The 18155-nt window shown below is 43.2% G+C and overlaps 1 protein-coding gene across 4 annotated transcripts; it reads right to left on the bottom strand.

The window, feature by feature from the left end:
• Nucleotides 1–7955: 7955 nt before the first annotated feature.
• bcat1 (branched chain amino-acid transaminase 1, cytosolic) lies at nucleotides 7956–17811 on the bottom strand. Of its 4 annotated transcripts, XM_031865629.1 has the most exons (11): nucleotides 17569–17811; nucleotides 16776–16832; nucleotides 14957–15151; nucleotides 14627–14737; nucleotides 14417–14536; nucleotides 14147–14307; nucleotides 13805–13947; nucleotides 13422–13507; nucleotides 13189–13329; nucleotides 12044–12118; nucleotides 7956–9612 (listed from the first exon to the last, which is right to left on the bottom strand). In XM_031865629.1, exons 2-11 carry the CDS (start codon nucleotides 16803–16805, stop codon nucleotides 9574–9576), a joined length of 1101 nt encoding a protein of 366 aa, XP_031721489.1. In that variant the 5' UTR covers nucleotides 16806–16832; nucleotides 17569–17811; the 3' UTR covers nucleotides 7956–9573. The 4 variants fall into 4 exon arrangements, with proteins under 4 accessions (XP_031721489.1, XP_031721488.1, XP_031721487.1 ...); XM_031865627.1 differs by lacking the exon at nucleotides 7956–9612 and having other exon boundaries at nucleotides 10545–12118; XM_031865628.1 differs by lacking the exons at nucleotides 16776–16832; nucleotides 17569–17811 and having other exon boundaries at nucleotides 14957–15767.
• Nucleotides 17812–18155: the final 344 nt, after the last annotated feature.

Raw genomic sequence — 18155 nt, 5'->3', positions numbered from 1 at the left:
TAGAATGCATACATTTACCAAATATACTCTATACAGTAGCCTTATATGGTAAAAAATAAGTTATGGCATGTGAGTCATGTTCTGCCTTTCTTTCAAGTGATTTATCATCATTGTTATTGGCTTCTCAAACCACGGGGAGAAACTCACAGCTGAAAGTTCTGAACATTCCTAGTACGTTCTTTGTTTTTTTTAAAGAGGATTCTGGGAAATGTAGGAAGAAGCTGACTGAGAGAATGCGTGCACAACAGCGGGGTCAACACAGACGCACTGAACTTCCAAACGGCAATTAAACGTCATTAAAATGTCCGCCGGTGTGAGAATAGAGCTGCGCCTTGCCCGAGTAATCTTGTCTTTGCGTACACATACGAGTCATTGTCAAGCCTCGCAAGCACGTGGGTCACAGCTGAGGGGAGTTCAGAGGGTCCAAGACCAGCACCGCCAACCTCCCCCCCACTCTGCTCGAACACACACACACACACACACACACACACTGCCTTGTCAAAGGACCCTTTGTGCACCGTTGTTTTTTCAGGGGAAATACTCTCTTTATTCCTCTGTGGGGAATATAAAGCAGCGATCACCTAATCACACATACTGAGAAACCCAGTCAGGCCCACCACACACACACACACACACACACACACACACACACACACACACACACACACACTTTATAAAAACACATGCTCAAACACATGCAGGAACACATACACCCTGCACACACACGTTTGTATTGACACATGTAAATGACCACAGGTTAACTGGCTAACATACACACACACACAATCACACACAATGGGTCATTTATGTCCCTCTCTGCACCCCACATTCATATTTGGCAGGCGGGTGAAGGCTCTGTTGTTTCAGTGACCTGGAGGAGAAGTTATGTGCTCTTAATTTATACATCAGGAAACACACCTCTTTCTCTCTCTCTCTCTTTCTCTCTCTCTCTCTCGCTCATACACACACACAAACAGAGGAATGTTCTACGTCAGAGCTGTCTTTAATATGCAGCAAAAGTCAACAAACAGGCTTGATATTAAAATAGAAAAAAAACCTGATTTGTGGAAAAACAACTGAGAATAAACCTCCACCCTTATTTGGAGGTGGTAGAGGGAGAAAAGAGAGCGAGGAGTAAAGCAAACCAGAAACCTTCAGCTGCCCCCGGGCAGAGTGTAATATTGATGATGGTTGCGAGACCTCAACTGTGGACACAGATGGACACACACGCAGTGGTGTGGCAGCGGCATATATACGTTCAGGACAAACCCTTACAGAACCAGGACAGAAGACATGCTGCTGAAAATTAAAAATCCTCTAATATAAGAGTGTGTGTTTATGTGCATGTGTGTGTGTGTGTGTGTGTGTGTGTGGTACCCACTGAGCGCTGTGCTCTCCCATGGGAATGCGAGCCCAGCTGAGAGTAAATGGCAATTACTGTGTTTAACTACTTTTATCTGCGCTCAGAGGCAACCATACATCGCCGATTCCACAGAACATCATTAAAGGACACTTACACACACACACACACACAGAGCCACACAAACACACACACACACACACACACAAACACACACACACACACACACAGAGCCACGTCTGGTGGGTTATCCATGCCTGTCACATCGTCACTTACTCAATTTGGAGTGATACAAATACTGGCAGACATATTTCAATAATCTGCTGGAGCAAATTATGATATCTGATTAGCAAATGATGGAAAAGGGTGTCACACACACACACACAGCAGTCTCTCCAACACACACACACACACACACACACACACACACACACACACACACACATTTGCACAGTTCTTTGTTAATGCAGGACTTGCAGTTGATGGATAGACCCATCAGATAAGTGTTATGATGTGGATGATTTGTGAGGCCTGTACCGTTAAAGTGGAAGTCAGTACGGGACAATCACGCAGTGTTACAGTCAACCTGCAAAGACTTTGGTTTTAACCAACATCCTGAAGGACATTTGGACTACATCCAGACATAAGGCCACGTTATATAGGTCAGCAAAAACCTACAATACACAGACAAAAGCATGAAAATATATAGTAATAGGAGAAAACTAAACGATGGAGAGAGAAAGAGCAAAGAGGGGAAATTATGTAGTCACTGATGTCAAGAGTATTATGTAAAATGCATTGATGGATTTTGCAGCCAGGTCTCTATATTCCTATGAATAACCCATATTCAGTGCATCGACAAATCATTCTAATTAAAGCAATGAGTAGAAGAATAACAATAAACTACTTCAAGGAATAAGACTCAATAATCAATTAAAAATCCTAAAAGTATACATGTAACTGCACTGTTTTGCGACTGTAGAAGCCACAACGGGATATGTATGTTATTCTTTCTTTTGCAATAATGCCTTGATTTAATGCCATTTGCGTTTAAAACTTGTACAGTAGAGCAGCTTGGATTTGACTTTCGAGAAGAAACAAATATAAAGAAGGGGGGACCGAATAAACACAGTAGAGAAAGGTACCTTCTCTCCACCTTAATGTGAGTTGGCATTTGACAGGGATGTGTCAGACTTGTGTGAGTAATGAGAGAGAATGACTATGTGTGTGTGTGTGTGTGTGTGTGTGTGTGTGTGTGTGTGTGTATTAGAGAGAGAGAGAAACAGAATCAGAGAGAGAGAACCTCTCTCTAGCTGCTGTGGTGGTATGTGCTGTTGCTCTGCAGACAGACAGACAGAGTTGTTCATTGGCCAGTTGGCCGCCATGGTTGCTGGGCTGGCACAACGAGGTGGTCAGCATGAAACGGGTGGCACTGCTTGTGCGTGTTAGAGTGTGTGTGTGTGTGTGTGTGTGACTCACTCCCACCTGCAGGGAGACAGAGCATTGCCAGCCGCCAGGCCTGGAGAACATTACTCACCGTCAGGACCGACGTCTCCTTTTGATACACACACACACACACACACACACACACTGGAATATTCAGCACACCACTGAATAATAAGTAGGTGTCCTGCATTCCGAGACAAAATGTGCCCACCTGCGAATAAAGTACATGCTTCACCCACAGGGAGTGAAAGCGAAAGCACGGAGAGGTTTTAATACTAACCGTGCTTTGTTTATCTAAAAATAAAATCATTTCCATTTCAATTTTCATACATTGTTAGAATGATCATGAACAAAAAGCGTTGGCAAGAAGATTGGCAGCCTCCACTCTGCATCTTATGTTGTGAGTCATCTCGTCTAATTTTATTTGAAAAATCTGCTCGGTTGCTTTATGGCACGAAAAAAAGAAGAAGGCATTAATCTTGAGCAAGTATGAGACTGTATGAAAACGATCAGGGCGGGGAGGAGGGGCGGAAAATTATGTTACACTTTTCAAAGACCCTTTACTTTGGATCCTTGACTCAGAAAAATTGCATCACCCTTCCCACAAAGGTGCAGAAAGAAAAACATATGCTGTGCTTTAATTTAAACCGTAGTATGTTAAAGGTATATCATTTTCACATAGACATAGATATCAGCAATTTCCCCAAATAATGTCAAACATAACAAAAGGATGCATCCTATCTACTGTATATTTTAGACATTCTTTATTTTACTCCTCTTCCCTTCAGCAAAAAATGAATAAATAAAACATCTCTCTCTGTTTCCTACACCCTCTAATAATTTGCATACAGTCCCTAAAATGTGCTAACTGACCTTCTAGGGTTTGGAAGAGGTAAAAGGTTAAGAAAACCAACACTTTTTTTGACTATCATCCTTTAATTACAAAGACAAAAACCATGATCCAAATATATATAATAAATGTGCATGTCACATCTTTAACTCCTTTGCTTTACTGCGTTCAACCACAAAAACCTGACCATCAGAAAAATGATGTCAAATAAAATCAGATGCAATTAGTGCAGACTGAGGTGAATACCGAAGCAGCAAAATGGCAGATTTTTCTCGCCCTCGGTACAAAATGAGACTTCAAGTGCCGCGTGACAGCGGAGCGTCTCCATTACAACACTGACGAGAAATAAAACAGCTTTTACCACAAAGCAAATCAGGCTTTGGCTCTGAAGCCGCGTGAGTGACACTGATCTCTCTGTGCATGTGTGTACGCCTGATCTTCATCCGTCCATCTATCCATCCATCCATCCATTTACTCTAAGCTCTTAAGCAGCGCTGCTGTTAAAAAGTCCCCTAAAACTCTAAGCCAAGAACGATAACATGAGCGGCAGGGGGATAATGTTGATGTAGTGTCAGACACACACAACTGACACCCAGTGTTACTCTCGTGTTAACAAAACCCATCACGGTCTGTCTGTCCGTCTGAAGGCGCGCGCGCTAATCTACTCTTAATCACAAGCTCTTATTTACAAAAAAAAATTAATGCAGCTGGGGGGGGGGGGGGGAGAGGAAGAGGATGATGGTGATGGCGATGGTGATGGTGGTGATGATTTTGTGATTAAATGATGCCACCGTTGTGTTGGTGGATTAGGACGGGCGTGGAAATAGATTAGTTCTGCAGTGGTTTTTCATCATGATTGGCAGGCCTCCAAAAACTCCCTCTCCCCTTTTTCTCTTTCTATCTCCCTGCCCCCCCCCACCCACCCACCCTATTCCTAAAGCAGAGCTTAGTTGCGCTCTATGGTTTGTAGGCTGCTAGCACCACCTGCTGATGAAGAAAGACCTGACTCCCCTTTGATTTCAGTTGAACGGGGGTTGTGCAGCGTAGGAGACGGCTTGACCCCAAAAAGGTTCTTCTGGCAAAGTAAAGGAACAAGGAAGGAGGGGGAGACACAACACGCGCACATGCATCCACGCAGCCTGCGAGGGAGTCGATGAATTGTGTGACGACAATTAAAATGATGCCATCACAACACTAAATGAGGGAAATGTCTTTTGTAAGATTTCTCTAGTTGACTTCCAGAGACTTGGAGCTGATCAGGCAACCCTGTCTCCTAAACACTACATTAATGTACAAGTAAGTTGCTTCCCCATTGCTCCAGTTGCTGCCTGGATGTTCACCCGCAATTCTTTTCCTGTTGTTGTACCATACAGAAGTCGATGGGACGTGGTTGGGTTCGGTTGGCCGGTGTTCAAAGTGCAGGAAAACACTTCGAGTCACTGTTGCCTTTTTCAGTTTTTCAAGTTGAATCTTGTTAGCTGCAAGTGGATATTATATTGCAAGAGTGGATATAATATGGTGAACAATTGTGCAATCTTGTCAGTGAATGTTTTGCAGACACGTTGAGTGAGAACATTTTGCAGGCAATGCTGATGAAAAAACATGTCCTCATTCATTTCTAGGACACAGGGTTGGTTTTGGAGGCTAGTGGTGGCCCAACACCTTCCTGAGACACTTTTTCTTTTGATTCCCCTCCCTTTGTATTTCCATACATGGTACCGTGGATCTCTGGGTTTTCCTGGTCTTATGTCTGCGTGTTCCTTGTGAGGTTTTTCCAGACTCGACTTGAGTTTCTGAGTGACAAACTTTCTGGACACGTGTTGATTTCTTGCGCTCAAATGCAGCGTGCGTATGCGTGACTGTATTCAGTAAACGTGTGAAGTTCTGGAAAGAGAGACTGACCACTACTCTGCCCTTCAGCATCAGCGGCTATCGCTCCCCTCTCTGCCTCCTCATTAGGGATTCTGATAGAAACAGAACACGTAGACACACACACACACACACACACACACATATAAATGCACTACACTCACAGAACACACAAAACACAGTTTGATTCTAATTGGGTGACCCAGAGCCACTGATATCATCTGTTATGGTGTGAGACCACAATCTCACCCAGAGCGGCCCCTGCAGTCACACCGCCTCCGAAGAAGACTTGAGGACCGAGGGAAGGGTAAAGAAAAGACAAATAGAAGACAAACTGGCCTGGGAAGGAAGGAGGAGAGGAGGGAGAGCACAACAACAACGACAAAAACACAAAGTGGCGCCGAGTTCATTAATTAGAATTTCAAATTGGACAAACTCAAGATGACAGCGTTGCGCTTGTCAAATCAGATCATGCCCCGGCGGGGTGAGAGAGAGGGAAGAGAGGGAAGGAGGCACACTGCTCAGAGCCAAACACCACTCTTAGCAGCTGAACGGGTGCCATCTCCCTCTCTCTCTCTCTCTCTCTCTCGCGCTCTCTCTTCCTCCTCCCCTCTCTCTCTTTCTCTCCATTTCCTCTGATTACGCCGACTGCCTCCCCTCTGTCCCCGCGTGAATGTCAAGGCCGCCTTAACAAGAAGTGACAATTAAAACATCATCGGCGTCCTCCGGCTGAATGGGAGCGGCCTGCCGGGGTCCCTGCTTTCTGTGAGTGAGAGAAAAGAATAAAAGAGATGGAGGAGCTGGAGGGAAGAATACCACAAGCTCAGAGAGATGGAGGGAGAGATATACTTTGGCAATGTATACTGGACTATTAGGCCAATAAAGCTTAATGAATTAAACTGATATACATTTATATATATGATTGGATGTGTATGTATGAGAGACGGAACAAAGAAAACAACCATGAGACATACAGTGCACATTATAAAGGCTTTAAATCACCATGTTAAGACAGATTCAGTAATACTGGGCCCATGAGATCAAACTGTCCATGTGATACAGGACCATCAGGATTAAGGGGGGGAGGCAATAAATGTGTTTCTCTTGATACATAGTGTGAATGTACTGTCCCGTAATCAGATGAAAAACCAGTTTTATGTTGGTACAAAGGTTGGCTGTTCTCCATAGCCCTATTAAAATGAGTTACCAGTTTATTAGGTAAATCTGGTGAGTTGAATGTAAGCCAATGTCTTGTATTTATGGGGGTGAACAACAGACCCATTTTCTGTTTGTAAGGACAGTGACGCAATTTTGTGGGCGGCACGAATCTGGAGGCAGTATAATTCCTAAAGTTGTGTTGGCTTGTTGTAACAAAGGCTGATGAACATAGTTTCTCTGAATATGTACAGTCGCTCACTCTCTAGTGACCTGATTTGTTGACCCTATACTTTCTGACGCAGTGGCCAGACATTTACACACCTGATAGAGAACCCAAGGGGTGCACAGTGAGCGTGTTGAATCCTTGAATGCCCGTAACTATCCTGCAAAAAAAAGTTGCTCTTCCAGCATTGGCAACAGCTACCGACACCGCAAGTACCCCCCCCCCAAAAAAAAGTCAGCCCACTACTCTGAGGTGATCTGTGTTTTTCCTCCAGCCAACATCGTAATGGCCAAATCATGACGATGGCAGGAAAAGAGTCTAAACCAAAGAATTCAATACAATATGATATCACTACTACTATGGTAAATGTGCCAAAGATGGATCAGAGTGTAACCTCTGACTGTGTTAAATCAGCTCAATGCCAGTGTCTCCATTACTTCACCCCATCAGAGTTACTTTAACACTTTGACATGGTTATGAATTATTGCCTCGGAGCCTCATGAGCAACTCATATTTGCTGTTTAGTGCTCCTGGAATGGTTTTAGTAGAACGTTCAACAAGCCCTTAAAATCATGCAACGTGTCCTCACCTGTCTAGATGTCATTTACATTAGATTAGACGTCATTTTAATGATCCCTGTGGGCGAATGATGGCGCGCAGAGATTGATTTATAGCTGATGATCATTAAACAAACCGTTGTGGGCATTTCATTGCAAGGAAAAGCAAACAGAAGAAAGGAAAGGAATCCAGACGTGATGATACATGCTGTGGTACTTTTACCAGTGGCCTAGATTAAGCTGGCTGGATGGTGTTTGGCATTTTGAAGTAGGCCTATCTGTTTTGCGCGTGTACTATATGTGTGTGTGTGTGTGTGTGTGTGTGTATGTGTATGTGTGTGTGCGCGCGCGCGCGCACGGTGCGTGTTCTACACCAGCTGTGCCACTGCACACAAGAAAAGAGCTCGTGCCAAAATGAGCTGTCTTCACAAAGAGCCAAAAATCATCCAGCACGAAACCGGGCACCCCCTTGCACACACACACACACACACACACACATCACACACATACAAACACACACATATGGACATCCATTGAACGCACAGAGGCAGAAACACAGACAGGACCTCAGTTAATGAGGCATGAATTTAGGAGTGGACACAGCGTCCTGAGTTTTCATTTTCAAACTAGTACAGTGTATCTTGAATTATGTCGCATGTGTGTGTGCGTGTGCAGAGCAAAACAGCCAAGGGCTCTCCGGTTTGATGGCTTTCTGTTATGGCTCCATTATGCTGATGGCTTTGGTTCTGTTCCAGGTTCTCTAGTGTGTGTGTGTGTGTGTGTGTGTAGGGTGGCAGGAAAACACTTGCACTCCTCAGCATCATTAAGGATTGTGGAGATGCTCTGCAGAGCCTGGCTCACCCTTAAAGGTCCCGGACCTTTGGAAAGTACACCTCTTTGAGTCGGGACTTTTATTGCACCTGGAACTATCACGCAGGAGATAAACGTAGCCCCTGGTTCCTCTGGTCCAAATGCAAGTTTAGTTCCTATTCCTATTTTATTTTGAGGAAGCAGAACAATATTCATTGCCTAAACAAACACAAAGTATCAGAGTGTAACAACCCACCAGGACAAAGGAAGGTCAGCCCAACCAGTACCACGCCCTTCCTTCCCACAATACATCTACATTACATACGTAGTACAAACAGTCACAGAGTAATATCTTTCTTTTTAACATAGTGTTTTAACTAACAGGGCAAAATACATTATATAATGATAATCACCATAAAGCCTGACAGTATTAATATGGAACATCCCTTGTGTTGCATTTACAGTACGAGACACCACTGATCTGTAATCCATCACCTGCATTCACACAAACTCTGGGCCATTTCACACAAGATATATTTTATGAATGACTGATGAATACTATTTGTCCAGTACTATCACTGACTGAACAACAAGTTCCACGGGATAAGTTTCATGTTACTTACAGTTTTCCGTTACATTTTTCTGATCCTCTTACCGAAAGGTGATGTTTGCAGTGGCCCTGGCTGCAGAATCTAAATATTTAAAATGTTTTTGTTGACAATGCAACTGCCTACAATTTAGAAACATGAACTCTGAAACAATATAATAGTGCAAACTGATAATTAAAAGGAACATTTCACCGCTGAGACAGCACAATGTTTTCACACCATACCCATAAGAAGATTAGTGAATTAGTTCAATTAGTTAAAGTCCTCTTGTAGATGCTTTGTAACTCTTGCACAAGTGATGTGAAATCCTCTGTAACTATAACATCTCACATATGTTTTCTCTTGTTGGTGTTTAGTCCCAGCCACAGCTGTATCCTGGATGTTGGTTGGAAAGCAGCAGGAAAAAGCTACTGTAAGTTATTGTGCACTATTGCATGAGACATTAGCCTACTTTTGTTAATTATGTTGGACAGTTGTGTGCTTGTCATTAATTTAAGCTTAAAAGGGGGCAAAGTGGTGTGACACACTCGCCGCAGAGCCAGCATATTGCAGTATAACTACAAATATTGCACATACATTGTTATATGTTGTTTTCTTAGTGATGCGAGTGCACAGTAGCCTTTCGATGTTGCATAATGGTATGACCTCCTCGTACACACTAATTGTGTGTGTTTCACGCTTCCTCTTCACCGCTACACCAGGAAAGTCCAGTCGCTGGCCGTGCGTCCATACTGTAAGGGAACAAAGGTGATGAAAAGGTAACAGGAGAGTCCTCCGGGGGGGCCGGACAAACATCTCACGTCGCTAAGCACTAAACTTCTCTCGCCCTGCCGCCGCTTAATTGCGAGCAAAACACAAATCAAAAAGTGAAATCAAATATCCGTGAGCAAATCTGCAAACTCAGCCACCGACGGAACACAACACAACAGAGCAAAAGGAACTAGAATAAAAAAAAAAGAAAAATATCAAAACAAAATGTTCCCCAATCCGTGACAGCCGCAGAGGCAAATCCAATTATTTGTGTCTCATGTTGCAAATTTGTTCTAATGGTCGAAGTGAGAAAGTAAATAAGCGCCTGCGAAGGGGAAACAAAAGAATGTGATTTCTAATTAACTTGAAAGAGGAACAGCAGGGCGACTTAGTAAACCCATCTTTCATCTGCTGCCTCAGACCACTCGTTTGTTTGTGGCACAATGTTGTCCTCAAGAGGGGCGGGAGGAGGAGGGCGCGTGTGTGTGTGTGTGTGTGTGTGTGTGTGTGGGGGGATAACACCGCACTGCTTCCCTCCAAATGAAATGTCAACAGATTTACCAGCGCTGCGGAAGGAGCGCAGCGTTTTCCAGCGTTTTGTCGATTTTATTGTTCATTAAGCTTCACACCCCCCCCCCACCCGCTCCACAACTCTTCCTCCTCCTCCTCCTCCTCCTCTCCCACTTGTTCGAGGCTTCATTTGCAGCATCTTGGCTTTGAAGATCACAAAAGGCTGAGGCAATAATTGGGTTTGTGCAATTACAGCGAGCTTAATGAGAGAATTCAGGAGTTTGTCTTGCCCCTATCTCCAACTCTCCACGCTCCACCATTAGGCCGACAACCGTCTCTCTCTCTCTCTCTCTCTCTCTCTCTCTCTCTCCTCCCTTCCCCCCCTCTCTGAAGCACTGTCGACTTAGGGAAGATGTTATCGGATGTAAAGATGTGGTTAACACATTGAGAACACACATCACGCATGCACACGAGGCCGGGCTGATGGAGAGAGCAGATATGCTAATCGGCTGACCAGAAAAACAAAACAACAAAAACACAGACGCAGCACAGAAAGTAAACAGAGCAAGAGAAAGGGAGACAAAAGCAAAAGTCCCGAGTTGAAGAGATAAGACGCGTCAACTGATCAAAGTGTTTAGAGGACATTCAGGAGATTAGGAAGATTCAAAAAATGAAACCCAAAGGACACTATCTGCTCCTGTCATTTGGACGTGTGAGTCTGCAGCGCCACCAGTGTGAATCCAGTCAAAGTCTATGATTCATAATCAGTTTGTCAATAGAAACAACTAGGCAAGGGCACACTGACGTTTAATTGTGAAAGATTTATGAAAACGCCGGTAAATCAGAAATTCAAAAGTCTAACTAGTTCATTCAGCTTGACTGTGTTCAGTTCAGTCATGCATTCTAAGCGCTGGCAGAAGAAGCATTCAGATCCTTTTCTTGAGTAAAAGCACTAATACAACAATGGAAAAATACTCCATTACAAGTAAAAGTTCTGCAGTTCTGAACCCTGACTGGACAGGGGGAAAGATTTGGTGTACGCTGTACCGAGACCTTCTTAGTCTGATAGAGATCTCAACCATATGCGGGCCTTTCCAAGTACAAGTGAGAAAATAAGGATCACATTCAAGCTCATCACACCCCTACTAATAATAGGCTCATTACACATCACAATAACAGAAAGTCGGCGATACATAACACGCTCATTAACACAAATTGAGCCTTCAGCAAGGAACATTATGAATCTCTTTAAACCTGTAGCGCTGCTAACTGCTGTCGAGGTGCCGTGTTTGTCGGCTATGTACAATATTACCAAGTCATTACTCACTACCTAATGTGATAATTCACTTATTATGTACTTGCAGGAAGTGGATATACAATGAGGACCAATGGGGGTTTGTTAAAAATAACAACTTAATACTTTGATCTCATTGAGTTACATAATAACCACTCAGACAGCAGTCCAGTAATACAATTATGGAGACGCAAGATAAGTTCATATTTGGAGGGAATATTAGTTTTTGTTGGGTCGTGCCTTTCTTCGACCATATTTTCAATTTAGTGAGTAAACATTTATATTCATTTCACTTCTTTTTTTTTTTTTATTGGGCAGAGATGTGACAAAGTACAAATGTTCTCGGCATTGTCATTTGGCACTAAAACTGCTGTCACTTGCACTTCCATCTCCTACAATCATATCACTGAATACTTAATTCAAGTTACCTATTAATACATGGAAATAGAGTCCTGAGGGTGACAGGAGTGTAAAGAACACAGATGTTCAACCAGCTGTTACTGAGAGGGGGAGAAACATCTGTGGGATGTGTGTGTGTGTGTGTGTGTGTGTGTATATGTGTATATGTGCATGAAAGCATGCTTCGGTGTGTCTGTGCATCTACCAACCTTTATATCCGTAAGTTCCTTTGCTATCCGTGAAGCCAACTGTGACTTTTTATCCTGACAGGGGACGTGCAAGTTCTGAGACACACAAAAACAAACAAATTTGATCGTTTAATCGGCTCTGAGAATCGACTTGTTGCAATATAAATCATGAGAACATGGAGAATATAAAGTAAACATATTATGGTATTAAGCAAGAAGCCAAAGGGTTCTTACAACTTGAAACTTGAAACTGTCCATGTGGTCACAAGAGACCCACAGCCTCAGTCTGCAAAGCACTAAGCTAGTAAAAAGTTTAAAACTATTCACATGCAGTACTTCGTAATACAGTAAAATCTCTTTTTAATATGAAAAATGTTATCTATTAAAGATAGCATAACTTTTTTTTTTACAATTGAACTGAAATAAAAGGAGGCTCTAGACGTAAAGTCCAACTTTGAGAGAGCAAAGTGGGAAGACTTAACGTTTAAGACTGAGGTTTTAGCTGCAGCCGTTTAGCTTAGCTTAGCATAAAAACTGGAAACAAGGGCAAACAGCTAGCCTGGTTCTATCCTAAGGTAATAAAGTCTGCCTACCAGCGCCTCTAAAGCTTGCAACACATTACATCTCTTTTGTTTATTCCGACAAAAAAGGAAGTGTACAAATGTAAAGTTGCTGTTTTTAATGGTTTTATGCTTTATTTTCGAGGCCAGGGGCAGTCACTATGAGGTTACTAGAAAACCTGTAATCCTGTATACATGTAACAAATGTATTTATTTTTACATTTGAATGGAGCTAGGCTAGCTGTTTCCAAGTTTTTTTGCTAAGCCAAGCTAATCAGGCTGTAGTCTGTAACTTAATATCTACTGGAGAGATACAGCCTACCTCTCTGAGAGAGGTACAAGAAAGCTAATAAAAGCACTTTTGAAAATTTCGAACAATTCCTTTTAAAGCATACATAATAATACACATCAAATACAAAAAATATCGAGTACACTCTGCAGTTGATTTCAATAAGTGTCCATGGCTGTGTTCATATTAAGATTAGGCTACATGATAAAAAATTAATTGTTTGAGGAAAATGTTTTCCAATTGAATTAAATATGCAATAGTAAACTGGTAGACTGTATTAAATACAAGCAATGTGTCTGCCACTCTCTCTCTCTTACCTCTCCCTGGTAAACAATGTGTCCAATGGGACAGATCAGGCAGGCAGTACCGGAGCCAAATACGCCTTTGACCCGCAGCTGCTTCAGAGCAGAGCACAGCTGGCTCATGGTCAGGTAGCGCTCTGTCACCTTAAACTCCCCCTGGGCACAGAGGGACCAGAGGAAATGCGATGACTATTTTGGAATATCCGTCCATGCATGTTGACCTTTATGGTTGTTTTGGTCTCTCTCACCCATTTCCTGGTCAGTTCCAGGATGCTCTGTCGGGTTACACCTGGGAGTATGATGCCATCCAGAGGTGGAGTTGCAAGTTCCTCCTCTGTAAAATAATAAAGTAATAAATAGAACAAAGTAAAACTACTAAAAAAAACCTACTGCTATTACTGGAGATCCTGTATGCAATTATCTTATAGTGATATTGTTCTGTCAATCTGATCTGTAAAACGTTTTGTATCCAAAGCACATTACTGTTCATAACCTTACCGTGAGAGTGAATAGTATTTGCATCTGTGGTGCATATGGAAGTTGAACCATTAACCCCTTTGACCCCTTTCGCCTACAGCAAAACACAACAGCTTGTGATTGGCCTTGTGCGGGTTCTGGTCGTGTGACTGACCTCCATCCTCATCGATCCAGTGCAGGAAGATGTTCATGGTGCCTGCCTCGGTGATCTGGTGGTCCTCCCCGTACAGCCACAGCACCTGCTGGCACCCATGATCCTCTGCTTCATACTGGGCGAACAAAGAACACCCGTAGTTTCTGCGGAAAAACCAAAACAACAAACAGTTGTATGTTTTGCCAACGTTTCATTTGTTTGAATTCAGTGAAAGACTGTGCTAACACAACAATATGTCATGTTGTTTTGGGTGGCAGAACTGTCAAAAGCTCGCAATTAGGTGCAATGATTGATTATCAGTGAATAAAAACTAAAACATGAATGCAGTAAGCGCCTACCCACCCTCCCATCTTGTAGTTTCCAGTCCCTCCTTTCCAGGCCCGTGTGTACTTTGGGTCGGCCCACAAGGACAGACTTTCTGCCTCACTGTTGAAGTAAGAGCCCACTCGACACAAGATCACATACAGCAAGGCATTGGCAGGCTTCTTTATACCCAGAGATTGCTGCCGTGGGCATGTAAACACATAGTAATGAATATTAAATGTAATCTAATTAAAAAGAACATAACCGCCTGTCTCCACATATACTGCAACCACTCGCTATTCTTCTTACCTCAGTGCCAAGAAATGTCGGTCTGATGTACAGACTGGCTGAGTCTGAGTGAGGAACCCAGTCCTGGTCGATCTCTACCAGTCGCCTGATGCACTCCAGCAACTCTGACTGATCAAAGGCCTGGAGGAGGGAGGGAGTTGGCAAGAGAGAGAGAGATGAGCAGAGAGGAGGTGGAGAGGGAGAACTACTCATTCTTCACATCCATCTTACTGGAAGGCAAGCTCTCTTAGCAGTGTTGGACATGCGGTTCATGTTGAGCATCGGTCTGAAGAGACGCAGTTGGTTGTCGTCCCCACGGAACGCCTTCAACCCTTCAAACAGCTGGTGAGAAGAGAAGAGAAGAGGGTAGAGATCAGGGCCGTAGCCAAGGTTTTAGATATACTGAGGTCATGAGTTCCTCATACATCCACCCCAACCAACCCAGGCACCAAAAAGCAGTATGACCAGTTAAGCCAGCCTCCTGACAGAAAGCAGCAGGAGAGGACATATCAAATCCCTTTTCGCTAAAAGGTATAAAAAATTAGTCTGAATGCTTCCTGCCTGTATGCCGTAGTGTAGTGACGAACAGGCCGGGTGCAGAGACAGGTTCCCAAAGGGCTTGATGAGCGGAGCCTGCCAGCCCTCACTCGCACTCCACTCTATGGTCAGCATGTGGTCAGTGAAGTCGTTCCCGAAGGTGACCTCGTCCTGTTTGGTCTTTGGAGTGGAGGACAGCTCGATAACCAGGTCAGCTGCCTGGTCACAGGACAAAACAGCAGAGAAAATAGTGATGTTAAAGGAAAAGGTGGACATGAAACATTGGGGTCCCCGAGTTCTCCATTCTGGAAAGACAGACACTTTGGCAGCATCTCTACAGATGTCTATCCATCCAAATAAAAAAATCGACCCTTTTTAAATTAATTTAGTGTGCCTGCTATGCAAAAAATAAACGTGCCTGTTATTCTGATTGTTTTGCAATCTGTGTTTGGCCAGCAGGGGTCGCTGTCTGACAGGCTAATTCAGAGACTGCTGCCAGCAACATGACCCACAGTTCACAGTGACCTGACACCAGAACATTCACACAGTCACGTGATTGAGACAAAGACAAACAGAAAGGAACTGTCAGGAAAAACAGAGTGCTACTTTATTTAGATCTGCAGTGAAGCTGTCTTTCTCAACTACCCCTTTTAGAAGTCAAAGGCCATAGATACAGAATAGAATAGCATCAAATTAGCATTGAGGGAGCTTGGATCTCAGCCCAGTCTCTGCGTCACTTATTTGTCCCCATGCTACCTTTGTGGCGCTGCAGTAACAGCAGGTCGAGAAATATTATGTGTCATATTTATCAAGAACAAGTGGCGTCCTCCTCCTGCTGTTCGGCTACACAGAATATTCTGATCCTTCCTCGAAAGAGTTTTCCTGGTCTGCCTTTCAGATTCTTTCTCTGTTCCACTTGGTTGGGATTAGACTGGCTCTTTATCCCCTCTCTCCTGGTGCAGATAGTTGTTTGCCCCATAATCCCAGATGTACTGGAAAGTGGCGGGCGACCACAGTACAACACCGTGTGAAAGAGGTCAGAGTAATGCAAATTCTTTTTCCTCTGTAATTCTATTTTTTTTCAGTATTACATCAAACGCCCACAAGCATATTGATATACTTGTTTCATTGTTTAAAGTTCCTTTTTCACAAGTGTGTCTTCTCTGCTAATGCTCGTCTCCAATCTCCAAAATCCAATGTGTCTGAGTGGTTGTGTGTGTGTGTGTCTGCACATGTCCACCTTAATCTCTACCTGAGCCTGCTGTCTGCTGCATTCAGGGTCAGAAAACAAGCAAAGCTCCAGCTACTTAGCGTGAGCCGGGAAAGTGGATTCTGCTGAGCAGGCTGCTCCAGGAGGAACAAGGAGTACAGGAGTGGACGCTGGTCGCGTCCTTCCCGTAAAAAATGGTGACAGTACCGACGTTATTCTGTTTAAAAAGAAGTCAAGAGCTAAATGAAATGGTTTAGAAAAGGCTCACACAGATTGACAGCAAGTGGACTTTATTTTTTTGGAATATCCTCTGGATTCGTTTTTCATGTGTTTACTGTCACAATAAGAAAACTGTCTGATGACTGTGGCTCTCGGGGCCTTTCAGTGCTGCTCCTGGCACCATGAGGGTAAGAAGAAGTGCTGGAGTATCTTCTATGTGGAGCGACAGGGAGGTTTTTTAGGTCTCAGGAAGCCAAGGAATCATCAAGATGCTGCAGCTGGAGCAGCTACTGGGGGTATGTGCTCTTAAATCATAACGCCATTCAGACATCAGGCTGAACTAACACCAATTGAAGTTTAGCAAACCATGTATTCTACAAACCAAACATCCATTTGAATAACTTATTTCAATACCTTGAAGCTTGGAACGCTGCCGTCGGCCATTGAGATGGTGGAAATGTAGCTGCTTTCCTGAAAACAAATAAAAAGACAAGACTTCAAATGTGCACTCTTTTCTTCAATAACAAACTTGAACATGTACGAATCACTTAACTAACGGCATGCCTCAACAACGTTTACATTGCAGAAGGAAGGTGCTACCTAATGGGTATTAAAAAAATGATGAACTGAGCCAGCTTTTGAGCACTAAACTTCCAATCCTTGCCTCACAACAACATATTGCAAACCTATTCTTATTAAAAACACATGTGTAACTGCTGTAGAGACCCAATGGGCTCTGAGTATTGTACATTTTGGTATTTCTCTAAGGCGACGCAATCAGCAAGTATGAACTGAATGTGGATGTCGGACTTTGTTATTGATAATATCATTACAGCTCTGTTTCTATGATTTTTGTTTTTGCCAAGGTTATTGATTTCCATCATTTTATACTTTGTCAAATGTCTTTTTAAATGCAGGTGTAAAGAGAAATAGGCCTTCTGATGGAATTCCTGTATATCATTGCTCTTCACAAGCTACATAAGGCATTACATATCGGCTAAGAGGTGACACTGCATGATAATCGTCCACATAGGAGCTTTAACGTTAGGTGTCCGAAAACATCTGTAATTCGGCAGCTGTAACATCAATTATTAACACGATGTACCTACACACACCGCCAGATTAAAGCACAACCTGCGTCACCAATATGTATCCACCAACACTCACTCACGCGTAATCTAGGAGTCGATATTGTTGCATAGATTACCTTCGGACCAGGAGAGACGTCTGACACAGAGGTTGCTGGTGAAAGTTATACGTGCACCTTCACGTCTTCCCTGATAAACCGCTTACAGTTTAGCTCAGGTTGAAACCGGTCCCATTACCGTGTTGTCGCGACAACAAACGTGCCAATTACCCCAATTAATATTTCAACACCCCTGGCATGGTGACACTGAACTGCTACGAAGTACGTCAGCGGCTCAATATTATTATCCCTGTCTAATAGGTCCATGTACGTTTTTATAGTCTGTTTTACCGTTCAGTCGAAAATACGGAAATGCTCCGTGTACGTTAATTTTGATAGTCTGTTTTATTGTTCAGTCGAAAAAACGAAATTACGGAAATACCATGGTTTTCTCGTTTTTCGTTTAAAACCAAAAAGGGAAATGCGCCGTCATATTTCCGTTTTATTGCTATTTTTGTCATGTTTTTTATAGATTCCACTGCAATATTGAACTTTCTGTGTGTGTGTGTGTGTGTGTGTGTGTGTGTGGTAGGAAGTTGGCTAGTTGTAGTTGAGACACTAAAAGGGGGGACTGACAATGGGCACAAACGACTTAATTGACTGGAGTA

The sequence above is a fragment of the Anarrhichthys ocellatus genome, unplaced genomic scaffold (genome assembly GCF_004355925.1).
Source record: "Anarrhichthys ocellatus isolate YVR2014 unplaced genomic scaffold, GSC_Weel_1.0 scaffold33, whole genome shotgun sequence".
Classification (NCBI taxonomy): domain Eukaryota; kingdom Metazoa; phylum Chordata; class Actinopteri; order Perciformes; family Anarhichadidae; genus Anarrhichthys; species Anarrhichthys ocellatus.
This window is presented reverse-complemented; position numbering and strand designations above follow the sequence as displayed.